The sequence below is a fragment of the Hemiscyllium ocellatum genome, chromosome X (genome assembly GCF_020745735.1).
Source record: "Hemiscyllium ocellatum isolate sHemOce1 chromosome X, sHemOce1.pat.X.cur, whole genome shotgun sequence".
NCBI lineage: Eukaryota > Metazoa > Chordata > Chondrichthyes > Orectolobiformes > Hemiscylliidae > Hemiscyllium > Hemiscyllium ocellatum.
The window spans coordinates 9,579,528-9,595,009 of record NC_083453.1 but is presented as its reverse complement, the minus strand read 5'-3'; the positions used below and the strand labels follow the sequence as shown (position 1 = coordinate 9,595,009).

At 42.9% G+C, this 15,482-nt stretch overlaps 1 protein-coding gene across 3 annotated transcripts in view; it reads left to right on the top strand.

Annotated features, from left to right (window-relative positions):
• pou6f1 (POU class 6 homeobox 1) overlaps positions 1-15,482 on the top strand; it is a 132,624-nt gene that overhangs the window by 85,731 nt on the left and 31,411 nt on the right. For all 3 annotated transcript variants that reach the window (XM_060820947.1, XM_060820945.1, XM_060820946.1), the window contains exon 9: positions 1,716-1,845. In XM_060820947.1, the coding sequence (XP_060676930.1) occupies positions 1,716-1,845 (130 nt within the window). The remainder of the gene's footprint in view (positions 1-1,715; positions 1,846-15,482) is intronic.

The window sequence follows — 15,482 nt, the reverse complement described above, 5'->3', positions numbered from 1 at the left end:
TTGTACTCTGATGGACTGAGTGGCTATCCCATCCTGATGGCTGTCAAGATTACAAGGGGAGGTTGTAGAATGAAGCAAGAAAGGCAAGGAATGGTGGTGGGTATTTGGGCAGGACAAATCAGGTAGAATCACATCTAATGTTGGACACTGTGTTGCAACTGCAGGCTGGTTGAGTATTGTCAGTACCTTGCTTGTTAAAGTGGTGGAGGCTGGTACAATTGCAACATTTAAAAGGCAACTGGATGGGTATATGAATAGGAAGGGTTTAGAGGGATATGGGCCGGGTGCTGGCAGGTGGGACTAGATTGGGTTGGGATATCTGGTTGGCATGGATGGGTTGGACCGAAGGGTTTGTTTCCGTGCTATACATCTCTATGACTCTATAATTGCCTTTGCCACTCAAGGGAGCAGAAATTTCTGCGCGTAATTTCTTTGCGACCCCCATTTCGGATTTGTTTCTTCTCTCTCCTCAACTTCAGATATTTCTCTGAGTTATTTTTATGATTATTTACAAAACTGTTTCCTTACTGTGAGGATTAGCAATTCTTGGTACAGAGCTACAAAACCACTTTTCTGTTGCTAAGGTGAAACTTTGCCATTGGCTGAACCCCAATGTACTAGCTCGGTGTGAAACTCCTTAGTAAAATACACTTTACGCTCTCTCAGAAAAAAAAGTTCTGAAAGCAAGTTGTGCAGGCTGGAATGAGAATTTAAGAGAACCACGCTGTGTCATTGACAAAGTAACGTAGCTTAGATGTCCCCGATAACTTTTCTCGTTTCAAACATTCAGACAGTTATGTAATCAAGTTTGCCTTGGCCTGGTAGTAATTTAGTGAACAGCAGAAAATGAGAGCAAGAGTGAGCAATATGGAAGAATTGAATATTTTAAGTTCACTGGTAACATTGTGTTCGTACTTAGTTGAAAGTGATTTGCACGCACTGTAGTTATGTGGAATATCTTTGAATGCTTGTTCATGACATTAATGTAACTTCTGTCAGTTTGTATTTGTCGTAGAAAGAACTAGCAGAGTGGTAACTTTCAAACTATATTTAACCGATTGTCCTCCCTCTATTAGCAAGATGCCTGTGCTCCTTTGTGGGCTGTGCCCAATTAGTGAACTACCTCCTGCATTAAGCCTAACTAATATTTCTTCACATTTATGGTCAGATGGTATAGTACAGAGTGCCATCTGCTGTCAGGAACTGAGTGCTACAAAGTTGGTCACAGCTATTTCTAAGTAACCTGCTCAGGCATGGTATGACGTGTCTGGAGCAGGTTGGATTTGAACCCAAGTGTTCTAGACCTGAGGTATGGACACTACCACTGCACCACAAAAGTCCCATCAAAGTTAGTCAAAAAATGCATTGTAACAAAATCATTTTATGAATCAATTATGAATCAAATTATGAATTAATTTTATCAATTTATGAATTTGTAAGATGGCCTGGTTGGATAACAAGCATCAGTGACTGTCTCCTGGACCTCATGTAACGTAATGTAGACATGAACACCTTGAATAAAAACCACATCCTTGAAAGATCCTAAAATGTTCTTGCCTCCGTGTGAAAGATCTGATAACTCGGAAAGTTCAAATCTAATCTTCTTTGGGGCAATCTGTGAGTATTTCAGCAGAGTGTCTCTGGTGCTGGGCCAATATGCTCTAAATGAAAATCACGCTAAGCTTTGAACTTTATTTCTTCTCCTTTTCTCTAAGGTACAAACTCTCCAGACAATGGCTTCTGTTACGCAACCCAGTGTGACACCAACCACAGCCACTGCACCGACTGAACCGATTACACCAAGCAGCACTTCGTCTGCTGCCAGTGTTGGACAACTAGTCAGCAGTACGTATTGGACCAAAATCATGAAAACTATTGTCTGCTGCTAAATATACAGTCACCTAATTGATTAATTACTGTTATTACTGCATTTCTGCATTGACCATCTAAATACCTTGAACTGTCACTTTACAAGTGATGTGTGTTGTGTATGCATGCATGTCTTACTTAGTATTAAGTGTAGCATAGAAACAGGACATTGGACTCGACAGATTCACCATGGCAGTATTTCTGTTTCACACAAGCCCCCTCCCATCCTTCTTTATCTAGGCAGATCAATACAGCCCTCTTGTCCTTTCTCCCTCATGTGTTTACCCTTAATTGCATCAATACTGTTCACCTACTGGTCCACATGGTATTGAGTTCCACATTTTCTCCACTGTCTGAGTAAAGAATTTTCTCCTGAACTCCGATGGGATTTCTTGGTGCCTAAGTTATATTTAAGGTCCCTCATTCTGGACTCATCCACAAATGGAAATGTTTGTCTCAACATCCTTTCATAATTTTAAAGACCTCGATCAGGTCTAACCCTCACTCTTTCCTTTCCTCAAGAAAACAGCCCCACTCTGTTCTAATAACCAATATTGTCGCAGAAAATCCTTTTGGAACATTCTTCAGTATCTTTATGTCCTTTCCATATGTCAACCAGAACTGTTCACGGTGTTCCAAGTGTCATCTAACCAAAATTTCACATCGGTTTTGATTAGATTAGATTCCCTATACTGTGGAAACAGGTCCTTCGGCCCAACCAGTCCACACCGACCCCCCGAAGAGTAACTGACCCAGACCCGTTTCCCTCTGACTAATGCCCCTATCACTATGGCCAATTCACCTAATCTGCACATCTTTGGAGTGTGGAAGGAAACCAGAGTACCTGGAGGAAACTCACGCAAACATGGGGAGAATGTGCAAACTCCACACTGACAGTCACCCGAGGCTGGAATTGAACCTGGGACTCTGGTGCTGTGAGGCAGTAGAGCTAACCACTGAGCCACCGTGCCACCCCCTACATAGCATAATCTAAGTTCTGAAGAGGAGTCATATCAGACTCTATATGTTAACTCCGTTTCTCTCTCCACAGATGCTGAGTTTCTCCAGCATTTTCAGTTTTTACTTTAGCATAGGTTCTCTGGGCTGAATCTTACCAGAAATCAGCTCAGTGTCATTTTTGGTGAGTTTCATGAAGCGTTCCTCTCCAGGAGGTCCAGCGGCTTTTCTCATCTTGCCAAACTCACCTCATTACCAATAGACCATCCCCTTATATCATCCTATTCTCCCACTCACCAAAGGCGGAATACTGGCCAGGATATCCCAGAATCCCTGGAGCCATCTTTGAAGCCCAGCTGTGCACTTGGGCAAGTGTGGGTAGTCTGGAGTTGTCTTCGCTGTGGACCTAAGGAGAGAGCAACCACAACCCAATGTTTCTCAGTTGATACTACAGTAACCCTGCAGATCTGTAAAGTATCACCTTACTTCTGAACCGCTCTGTTTTATTGGGAATATTTCAAGTGAGGGGAAGAACAAGACTGTCCAAAAACAAGACTGCTAACATCAATTAAAATGCTGTTTTTATGGGAAACTTTTTCTCCCCTCAATCACTTTTGGAAACAAAAACTTATTAAGTTGTTTCCAGTGTCTCAGCAGCATCTGTGCTTTGACAGTGATGCTCAGTGTCATAAGGAATTCAGCGACAAACGTAGGCAAGAAATGCACCATGCTTTTTCTTTCTTCAAGAAGACAAATTCGAACATAAAGTAGAGAACAGGCGACTAAAAAGTGGTGGCTTTTCAGACTCACTTCCCTGGAGCTGTACCTGCAGGTGAAATATTTTTAAAATGTGGGGTGGGTAGTGCAAATCGCAATGACTATCGGGTATTAGCTGCGTGTTCGCTCAGGAAGAGACTTGGTGTCACTTGGAATTGGCGAGTACATTAAATTTCTGTTGATCAAATAGAATGAGTAAGTGGGCATGTGGCACCCTGATGTCATTCAGGCAGCAGTGAGTTGCAAAACAAAAGCCCGACTAAAGGCTTTATCAAGAGTTGCTGCAGGAGAAGGTAAAATCGCCATAATCCTACCTGACCAGAGAGCTGCTTTCTCGTTAGAAGGATGACCAGTAGTGGTTTAACCTGAGGGTCACTATGCCTCAGGCGAGGGGAGCAGTTGAGAAGGAGAGCCCTTCATGGTAACCTTATCCAATGCGGGAATTGAACCCATGCTGTTGACATCACTCTGCATCCACTTGAACATACGCGGACACCAGGAGACAGTGGTTAGACAACACTACCCAAGTGACTGACAGATTAGGAGACCAGGGAATCAGAAGACAAGAATGGTAAACCCACTCCTCCATTGAGATTGGGTAGATGGGGGTGCGGGAAGTGTAGAGACTCTGGACTCATGTTTCAGAGGCTGCCTTAAAAGGTGAATGCGCCAGGAGCATCACAAGGATATCTTCACTTTGGAGACCAACTGTGCCACACAGAGCATTCCTGAAATTTATATTAACATTGTAGACCCATCCATGGAAGTCCAGACTGCAGCATTTGGGACAGATTGGAAGGCACATTATGGTTTTATGGTCTTTAACTCCAGTAGTTCCTCAGGGCTTCCTGGGTGTGGCTTCAGACATGACCCTTGCCATCTACTTGGTGTCTGCAGCTGCAGATCCTGTGTGATAGTGGCAAGTGGCTGATGCTGCTCACTTTCAGCATGGAAACATTTTGTGGGAATCTGACCTTCTCCAACCCTCCATCCTCTGCCACTTGGCTGTGTGCTGATGGAACTACATAGATGAAAGTGGACTGCAGAGAAGCTCCATGCAGACATACAGGCAGCAGCAGCTCATTTCTGGAGCTGGCTATGTGAGACAAGAGAAACCTTAGCCTTAGACTCCCAGTGTGCAGCTTTGGAACTGTTCCCACCTCCCTGATCCCAATAAAGTTGTCAATAAAGGAGCTGAAAGGCATGTTTGACACCAAGGGGACGGGGAGTGTACAGTTCTTCAAAGATTAGGGTAAACATCTGCTTGTTGAGATCACCTCCTGCTGCTCCTTGTGCTCCAAGCTTGTTTTACACTGTGAATAGCCAATTTACTGTTAACTGTTCCTTTTAATGACCGATGGGTCATAAAGCCAATGGTTTATTTTGTGTGATGTCCCTTTAAGAGCAAAGTGGGCTGGGGAGTATTCTGAAAGAGGGCAGATTATAATATCATAAGGTTCCAACAAATGCCCATGTGATATAATATTGCCATGGAGATGGTTCATTAAGAATTAAGGGTAAAAAGCTCATTGCAGTGGGTTTGGGTCAGCTGAGGTTTGCATTTTGGCAGTTCAGACCATATCGAGTGCTTTGACTATCGATGCTAGCATGCTGTAGGCTGCTACAACTGTATCCATGTACTGTGAAATATAAGGTCAAGCCAGCATCATTATATCTTGATGGATTCTATCCACCAAGGGTTCTCTCTAGGGGTTAAATGTATGTACTGGACTCTTTGAGGTTGTTTAGCTAGACTGCTCCTGCTCTAAGGTAAAGACAAGGACTGCAGATGCTAGAAACCAGAGTCTAGATTAAAGTGGTGCTGGAAAAGCACAGCAGGTCAGGCAGCATCCAAGGAGCAGGAAAATCGACATTTCAGGCAAAAGCCCTTCATCAGGAATTCATGATGAAGGGCTTTTGCTTGAAATGTCAATTTTCCTGCTCCTCAGATGCTGCCTGACCTGCTGTGCTTTTCCAGCACCACTCTAATCTAGTCTCTGCTCCTGCTCTAAGCCTGCTATATCTCTATCTTATCCTTATCAAAGAGTAACTTTCTCTCACTCTGTGAACCTTTTACTTACATTCTGACATCCATTGTACTGATTACAGTTCTCTGGTATCATATTCTTCACTTCTTTGCCTCCAAACAATTTGTGACTGTCGATATCACATCTATAATCATCTATATCATCATCATCATTAACTTCTTTGTTTCCCATTTTCCTACATTTAAGGATTTCCCTCTCTCTGTCATGAGTAATGGCGAGAAAGTTGGGAAATACAGTAAGGATGAAAAAATCAAATTCTCAATGTTGAGAATTGATTTCCCCTCAAGGCTGAAATGGCAACTTCAGAATCTCATCATTGAGCAGTGACAATCTTCTTTCCATGTCTTGGCATGTCATGAAAGCCTTAACTACACAATGGCACAAATTCCTGACCTATAATTCCGAGTGGGTACCTTGCGGCCCGCTGAATGCGCGTTCCAGCCATCACAGCCATACAGCACAGATACAGACCCTTCGGTCCAACCAGTCCATGCCAACCATAATCCCAAAATGAACTAGTGCCACCTGCCTGCTCCTGGCCCATATCCCTCCAAACATTTCCTGTTCATGTACAAGTGTCTTTTAAACATTGTAACTGAGCCCACACCCACCACTTCCTCCGGAAGTTCATTCTACACGTGAACCACCCTCTGTGTAAAATATTTGCCCCTTGTGTCTTTTTTAAATCTCTCTCCTCTCACCTTAAAAATGTGCCCCCTAATCTTGGAGTCCCCCATCCTAGGGAAAGACAACTACCATTAATTCTATCTATATCCCTCATTATTTTATGAACTTCTATAAGGTCGCCTCTCAACCTCCTTTGCTTCATTGAAATAAGTCCCAGCCTATCCAGCCTTTCTTTATAACTTAAACCTTTCATACCCTGTCTCCATGGACATTATCCTCTTCAACCTTTCACCCATGTAACTAGTCATTGGCAAGCCACCAACCTCACCACATCATCGTACCAGCTGTCAGATCAACGCACACACTACTTCAGCCTTTCAACATTCCACTTTGGAGTTCAGGGACTCATCAGATTTGCCTGCTTCTGCCAGGTTGTTTTGCACACAAGGACAAACACAAATCTCATGCATCTGCACAGGATGTATCTTATGGCCCTTCTTTTCATTTCTTAGCACTTGCTACTTTGTGCTTATCTGGAAACTGCCAACCTCTGTGTACTTCACACTGCTTTCTGAGTGTGCGCTCACTGACTTGTAGGCTGCCCACCCCTGTGGCTTGCATTGCCTTTTGCACAGAGAGTGAGACAGGCAGCTTGGGACAATGGGGAGCACCGAGCAATCAAACATGTCACTGTCATGTAGACCTTTGAATAAAATACATTGATTATCACATGTCATACTTTCATATGTTTCAGATGTATTAAGCACAGAAAGTTAGCAATTCTACGCTCATTTTATATGGCTTAATTACAGATGGAGAATGTTTTTTCAAACTTAATCAACAACTGTCCAGTTAGAAATGTATAAAATAAGAGTACGAGTGGACCGGACCATTCAGCCCTTCAAGCCTGTTCTGCCATTCATAAGAATATAAGAACTAGGAACAGGAATAGGTGATCCAGCCTGCTCCACCACTCAATAAGAACATGGCTGATCTTTTCATAGCCTCAGCTCCACTTACCCATCCTCTCACCATAACCCTTAATTCCTTTACTGTTCAAAAATCAATCAATCAAACATTTACTGAGGAAGCCTCAACTACTTCACTGTGCAAGGAATTCCATAGATTCACAACCCACTGGGTGAAGAAGTTTCTTCTCAATTCAGTCCTAAATTTGCTCCCCCTAATTTTGAAGCTCTGCCCTCTTGTCCTAGTTTCACCCGCAAGTGGAAATATCCTCTCCACTTCTATCCTATTTATTCCCTTCATAATTTTATATGTTTCTCTAAGATCCCTCCTCATTCTTCGAAATTCCAATCAGTATAATCCCAGTCTACTCTGTTTCTCCTCAATGACCAACCCCCTCAACTCTGGAATCAATCTCATGAACCTCTTCTGCACTCCCTCCAGCGCCAGCACGTCCTTTCTCAAGTAAGGAGACCAAACCTGCACACAGTACTCCAGGTGTGGTCTCACCAGCACCTTGTACAGCTGCAACATAACCTCCCTGCTTTTAAACTCAATCCCTTTACCAATCAAGGACAAAATTCCATTTGCCTTCCTAATTACCTGTCACACCTGCAGACCAACCTTCTGTGATTCATGCACAAGGACACCCAGGTCCCTCTGCACAGCAGCACGCTGCCATTTTTTACCATTCATGTAATAGTCCTTTTTATTGTTATTCCTACCAAAACGGATGACTTCACATTTATTAACATTGTACTCCATCTACCAGACCTTTGCCCACTCACTTCAACTATCTCTGGCCCTTTGCGAAGTTTCACAGTCCTCTGCACACTTTGCTCTACCACTCATCTCTGTATCATCCACAAACTTTGACACACCACATGTTATCCCCAACTCCAAATTATCTATGTAAATAGTGAATAATTCTGGTCCCAACATTGATCCCTGAGGCATACCACTCGTCACTGATTGCCAGTCACAAAAGCACTCATTTATCCTCATTCTTTTCTTTCTGTTAGTTAACTAATCCTCTATCCATGCTAATACATTGACCGTTAACACCTTGCATCTTTATCTTGTGCAGCCTTTTGTGTGGCACCTTGTCGAATGACTTTTGGAAATCTAGATATACCACATCTACTGGGTCCCACTTGTCCACTGTGCTGTTCCTAGAATTCCAGTAGATTAGTTAAACATGACCTGCCCTTCATGAACCCATGCTGCGTCTGCCCAACAGGACAATTTCTAACTAGATGCCTTGCTATTTCTTCCTTGATAATAGACTCGAGCATTTTCCTCATGACAGAGGTTAACCTAACCGATCTATAATTACCCATCTTTTGTCTACCTCCTTTTTTAAGCAGTAGCGTCACATTTGCTGTTTTCCAATCTGCTGGGACTGCCCCAGAGTCCAGTGAATTTTGGAAAATTACCAGAAGCGCATTTGCTATTTCTCCCACCATCTCTTTTAGTACCCTGGAATGCATTTCATCAAGTCCAGGAGACTTGTCTACCCTTAGCTCTATTAGCTTGCCTAACACTACCTTTATCGTCATAATGATTGTTTCCAGGTCCTCACTACATTTGTCTCTTTGTCAATTACTGGCATGTTATTCATGTCCTCCACTGTGAAGACCAACACAAAATGCCTGTTCAACATCTTGGCCATTTCCTCATATCCCATTACTAAATCCCTCTTCTCACCCTCGAAAGGACCAGTGAGCTACGCTTTTTTTTGTTTTATATATTTATGAGAGTCATAGAGATATACAGCATGGAAACAGACCCTTCGGTCCAACCCGTCCATGCCAAACAGATATCCAAACCCAATCTAGTCCCACCTGCCAGCACCTGGCCCATGTCCCTCCAAACCCTTCCTATTCATATACCCATCCAAATGCCTCTTAAATGTTGCAATTGTACCAGCCTCCACCACTTCCTCTGGCAGCTCATTCCATATACGCACTACCCTCTGTGTGAAAAAAGTTGCCCCTTAGGTCTCTTTTATATCTTTTCTCCTCTCACCCTAAACCTATGCCCTCTAGTTCTGGACTCCAACCCCAGGGAAAAGACTTTGCTTATTTACCCTATCCATGCCCCTCATAATTTTGTAAATCTCTATACGGTCACCCCTCAGCCTCCGACACTCCAGGGAAAACACCCCCAGCTTGTTCAGCCTCTCCCTGTAGCTCAAATAAACTTTTACTATTTGTCTTTATATTCTGAGCTAATTTTTTCTCATAATCCATCTTACTTTTCTTCATAGCTCTTTTTGTGGCTTTCTGTTGACCTTTAAAGCGTTCCCAATCTTCTTGTTTCCCATTGATCTTGGCCACTTTGTATGCCTTCTCTTTCAATTTGATAGCCTCCCTTATTTCCTTAGATACCCATGGCAGATTACCCCTTTTCCTCTGGTCCTTTCTTTTCACTGTTATATACTTTTGCTGAGCACTTTGAAAAATTGCTTTGAAAGTCCTCCACTATTCGTCAACTGTCCCACCATAAACTCTTTGTTTTCAGTCTACTTTAGCCAGGTCCTCCCTCATTCTATTGTAGTCCCCCTTGTTCAAGCACAGGACCCTGGTATTGGATTTTATCTTCACACTCTCCATCTGCATTCTAAATTCAACCACACTGTTGATCACTCCTTCCAAGAGGATCCCTAACTATGAGGTCATTAATTATTCCTGTCTCATTACACAGGACCAGATCTAGGATAGCTTGCTCCCTCATTGGTTCCATTACATACTGTTCAAGAAAACTATCACGGATACACTCAACAACTCCTCCTCAAGGCTACCCTGACCGAGCTGGTTCGACCAATCGACATGTAGCTTAAAATCTCCCGTGATAATTGCTGTACCATTTTTACAGGCATTAGTTATTTCTTTGTTTATTGCCTGTTCAATATGATCATGTTTGATCATCCAACTCAGTCCCCTGTTCCTGCTTTCTCCCCATATCCCACAATCCCTTTAGCCAGAAGATCTATAATTCCTTCTTGAAAACATTAAGTATTTTGGCCTTGGACGCTTTCCGTGGCAGAGAATTCCATAGGCTCCCCACTCTGGGTGAAGACATTTCTCCTCATCTCAGTCCTAAGTCCTCTATCTGTAGACTGTGGACACTGGTTCTGGATTCCCCAGCCATTGGGAACTTCATTCCTGAATTTACTCTGTCTAGTCTTGTTAGAATTCTGTAGGTTTCAATGAGATCCATCCCTCCCTCATTCTCCTAAACTCCAGTGAATATAATCCTAACTGATCCAGTCTGTCTTCATGCGTCAGTCCTGCCATCCCAGGAATCTGTATGGGTAGAATGTAGAAACACCGTGGGGAGAAAATAATAATGGGGTTTGTGTACATACCCCTAAATTGTAGTGTAATATTAGGGAAGGCATTAAACAGGAAATTAGAGATGTAGGCAACAAAGATTCAGCTGTAACTATGGGCGATTTCAATTTGCATTGTGATTGGTCAAATCAAATCAGAGCTAATATCCTTCCTCACTATTGCATTAATGTCCTGTTTAACCAGTGATGATTCCTCCATCTCCTTTTCCTCTTTATCTGTCCTCAATACCTCTCAATATTCTGCAGTCATGTCTCCATAATCCCAACTATATCAGACCTGTTTATGTCTATTTGCGTGACTAATTCATCCACTTTATTGCAAATGCTCTGTGCATTCAGACACAAGGCCTTAAGGCTTGTCTTCTTAACATTCTTAGTCCCATTCACGTTATTTTGCACAGTGGCCTTATTTGATTCTTGCTTTCACTCAGTCACTGTCCCCTCCCCTCTGGAATTCAGCTCTTTTGTCCATGTTTGAACCAAGGCTGTAATGAGGTCAGGAGCTGAGTGACCCTGGTGGAACCCGAACTGGGCGTCACTGAGCAGGTTATTGCTGAGCAGGTGCTGCTTGATAGCCCTGTTGGTGACACCTTCCATCACTTTCCTGATGATCGAGAGTAGACTGATGGGGCAGTGATTGGCCGGGTTGGATTTGTCCAGCTTTTTATGTACAGGACATAGCTGGGCAATTTTCCACATTGTTGGGCAGATGCCAGTGTTATAACTGTACTGGAACAGCTTGGCTAGGGGAGCAGCAAGTTCTGGAGCACATGTCTTCAGTAATATTGCTGGAATGTTGTCAGGGTCTTTGCAGTCTCCAGTGCCTCCATCCATTTCTTGACATCATGTGGAGTGAATCAAATTGACTCACTTATGGGTTATCCACTTGGCACTTCTGGGGTTATGATTGGATTAGATTACTTACAGTGTGGAAACAGGCCCTTCGGCCCAACAAGTCCACACCGACCCTTCAAAGGGCAACCCACCTAGATCCATTCCCCTCCATTTACCTCTTCACCCAACACTACGGGCAATTTAGCATGGCCAGTTCACCCAACCCGCACATTTTTGGACTGTGGGAGGAAATCAGAGCACCCGGAGGAAACCCACGCGGACACTGGGAGAATGTGCAAACTCCACACAGACAGTTGCCTGAGGCAACTCAGAAATTGAACCTGGGTTTCTGGCACTGTGAGGCAGCAGTGCTAACCATTGTCCCACTGTACCACCCATATACAAAGGGCTTCAATTAAAAATGAACCTCAGAAAAGTGCGCTCGCAAATTGGAAACACAATTGATAAGTAGCGCGCCTTTCTAACATTGCTGTAACAGTACAGACCAACCGAGTTCTAGCTGTCAGTACAATATATAAACAGTTCCTTTCAAACATTTGGCTAATCCGTTATTACAGAACCCATTTTTAGCCACTAACAGTGCCCATTAACAGCTATTCACCCTCCCAGCCAGATCATTATCCACTCCTTTGTCTATCCAACTGTTCTCTCTCTTTGAGTTTTATCCCCATCTATTGTTTACTCCTTACCCCCTCCCCCCAACCCTATCTTCAGCATAGAAACTGACATTTTCCTAGCTACTATCAGTCCTGAGGAAGGTCATTCGACCAAAACATTAACTCTGATTTCTCTTCACAGATGCTGCCAGACCTGTTGAGCTTTTCCAGCAATTTGTGTTTTTGTTCCTTTCAAACTTTCATTCAGTCTGAATCTTACCTAGTGTTAGTGTAACACTCACCTAAAACTCAAATCATTGAGACCAATTTTTTTAGGCCAAAAGTGACTTTTACACGGGTCACATTTTCAAGGGGTTGATATGGGTGCGTTATTTATGCCCAACTGAAATCCAAAAAAGACTATCACAGTGTAAACTAACAATGCTGAAAAATTCATATTTATTGTCATTTATAATCCGCTCTGCATAAAAGCTTGAATAACTAAAAACAAAGCTTAAAAACTAAAAATGTTTTCAGTATTTTCTTACGAGTACTTATTGTTATTACAATGAAATCAAATCATTAACACCTTCAGGATTACACTGTGGTTCTGAATTTTTTGGGAGTTGATTCCCTGAATAAACTAGAAACACCTTGACATGGAGTAAATGAAAAATTGTTTTTTAGGTCAAAACTCTTGGAGTCAACTTGTGTGTAGAATCATAAAATCCATGCAGTGTGGAAGTCGGCCATTCGGCCCATCAATTTCACGCCAACCCTCTGAAGAGCATCCCATTCAGACCCACCCCCCTTACCCTATCCCCATAACCCTGCTTATCTCATGGCTAACCCATCGAGCTTGCACATCCCTGAACACTGGACAATTTAGCACAGCCAGTCCACCTAACCGACACATCTTTGAACATTAGATCGACTTTCAGTGTATAGTAAATCCTTAGAAACATTTTCCAAACATGTCTACATATTTGTTCATTCATAGGTAATAAATTTTGCAAATACACAGAGACCCATAGGGACCAATGCTTTCAAACAGTCTGACAACATTATCCAACTGTTCACTGTCGTTGCAGGTCACTAGTTCTGCTGTTTCAGCACTTTCACACTGCTTGATTTTTCTCCAACTTTCTGTATCCTTTTTCTCTTTGTCCTCCTTCTGCCAAAACTCCCACTGACAGTGGTTCTCAAAGCCTTCTTAGAATTCTACACACTGGCTATTCTTAGCCAGGTTTCTTGATACAGTCCAAAAGCTCAACATGTTGAAATTTTAAGTCAATTTTGAAATCAATTTTGAAGTCAGTTTTGCTGATTCCTTTTGAAGTTCTTCCCCCGTGTGCTGTTTCTAGAATTCTCATACCTTCCATTGTCGAAAGTAAAAATCGCACAACACCAGGTTATAGTCCAACAGGTTTAATTGGAAGCACTAGCTTTCGGAGCGCCGCTCCTTCATCAGGTGGTTGTGGAAGGAGCAGCGCTCCGAAAGCTAGTGCTTCCAATTAAACCTGTTGGACTATAACCTGGTGTTGTGTGATTTTTAGCTGAAAATGTGTCGCTGGTCAAAGCACAGCAGGCCAGGCAGCATCTCAGGAATAGAGAATTCGACGTTTCGAGAAGGGCTTATGCTCGAAACGTCGAATTCCCTATTCCTGAGATGCTGCCTGGCCTGCTGTGCTTTGACCAGCAACACATTTTCAGCTGTGATCTCCAGCATCTGCAGACCTCATTTTTTACTTGTGTGATTTTTAACTTTGTACACCCCAGTCCAACACCAGCATCTTCAAATCATGACTTCCATTGTCTGTTAGTGAACTCCTGGTATTTCAGGAATCTCAGCATGTCTGGACGTGTCTTGCTGTAATCCACTTAGAGCCTGTAGCTGTTTGGTCAAGTGACATAGCAGCCAAGATTTTTAGCTCCTTGGATTCAGTTAGGGTTAGGTTAGTTTTTTAAAAGATAACTATAATGTCATCGAGCCTTTGCTCATGACAGCAGCATGACAGACCCCCCTCTTGTTAACAGTGAAACTGAAGCTTTAAGCATCTTGTGAATTCACTATAATGTCCTTGCAGCTTGAGCCCCATGTTGATGTCTCTTTGCTAATCTGTCATTTTGAATGAAGTTAAATGCAGTTGGGAACTAGGCATCAATTGCCTATCAAAATGCAGTCCTTACAACTTTGGTATTGCAAATGGTTGTGAAAATTAAGCAGCATGGTGATTTGCCTCTTTGCTGATAACACCAAGTGAGAAGACGTTTGTGACTTTAAGTCATCCTGCAGAATTTCATACTGTTAGGCAATTCTTCTTTCACAAGGTTCCAGCTCCACAGGTATTGCTCTCCTTCCTTCCTTTCTACATAATTTGGAGAAGTTACTGGTGCTGCACTTGCTGGGTGTCCAGCATCGATTGCTTCTTTCCCTCTGCCTGAGCACTCTGAGAGGGCTGCAAGTTCAAAACATCTCTGTTTCAGAAACTCACGGGACTCTGTTCTGGAAATTCCAAACCATGGCAGTATTAGGTGACCTTTGGCCCTGCTATGCCTGGATTTCTCAGCATCCAGAAAGCCAATGTAAATGCAGAAAATCTGTCTAGTTTGGGGCCAGAGTTGGGTCAATGAATGACATTGGTTTATAACAAAAAAACTGACACAACTGAGTTCTCTTAATAGTTCATGCTGAAACTCATCATTAAACCATGCTTACATTGTTATTTCAACTTAGATGTTGCAGCTGTACAGGACATTGGTTAGGCCACTGTTGGAATATTGCATGTAATTCTGGTCTCCTTCCTATCGGAAAGATGTTGTGAAACTTGAAAGGGTTCAGAAAAGATTTATAAAGATGTTGCCAGGGTTGGAGGATGAGCTACAGGGAGAGGCTGAACAGGCTGAGGCTGTTTTCTCTGGAGTGTCAGAGGCTGAGGGGTGACCTTATAGAGGTTTACAAAATTATGAGGGGCATGGATAGGGTAAATAGACAAAGTCTTTTCCCTGGGGTGGGGGAGTCCAGAACTAGAGGGCATAGGTTTAGGGTGAGAGGGGAAAGATATAAAAGAGACCTAAGGTGCAACGTTTTCACACAGAGGATGGTACGTGTATGGAATGAGCTGACAGAGGATGTGGTGGAGGCTGGTACAATTGCAACACTTAAGAGGCATTTGGATGGGTATATGAATAGGAAGGGTTTGGAGGGATATGGGCCAGGTGCTGGCAGGTGGGACTAGATAGGATTGGGATATCTGGTTGGCATGGACAGGTTGGACCGAAGGGTCTGTTTTCATGACTCTAGATTTTGAGCAAATTTTCATCTCTGACCTTGACAGTAATAAGTCAACAGGAGTTTATGGTTTTGGTCTGTAAGGCCTTGATACTAACTTTCAGCCTGATGAAGACCTTATGCTTGAAACGTCAACTCGC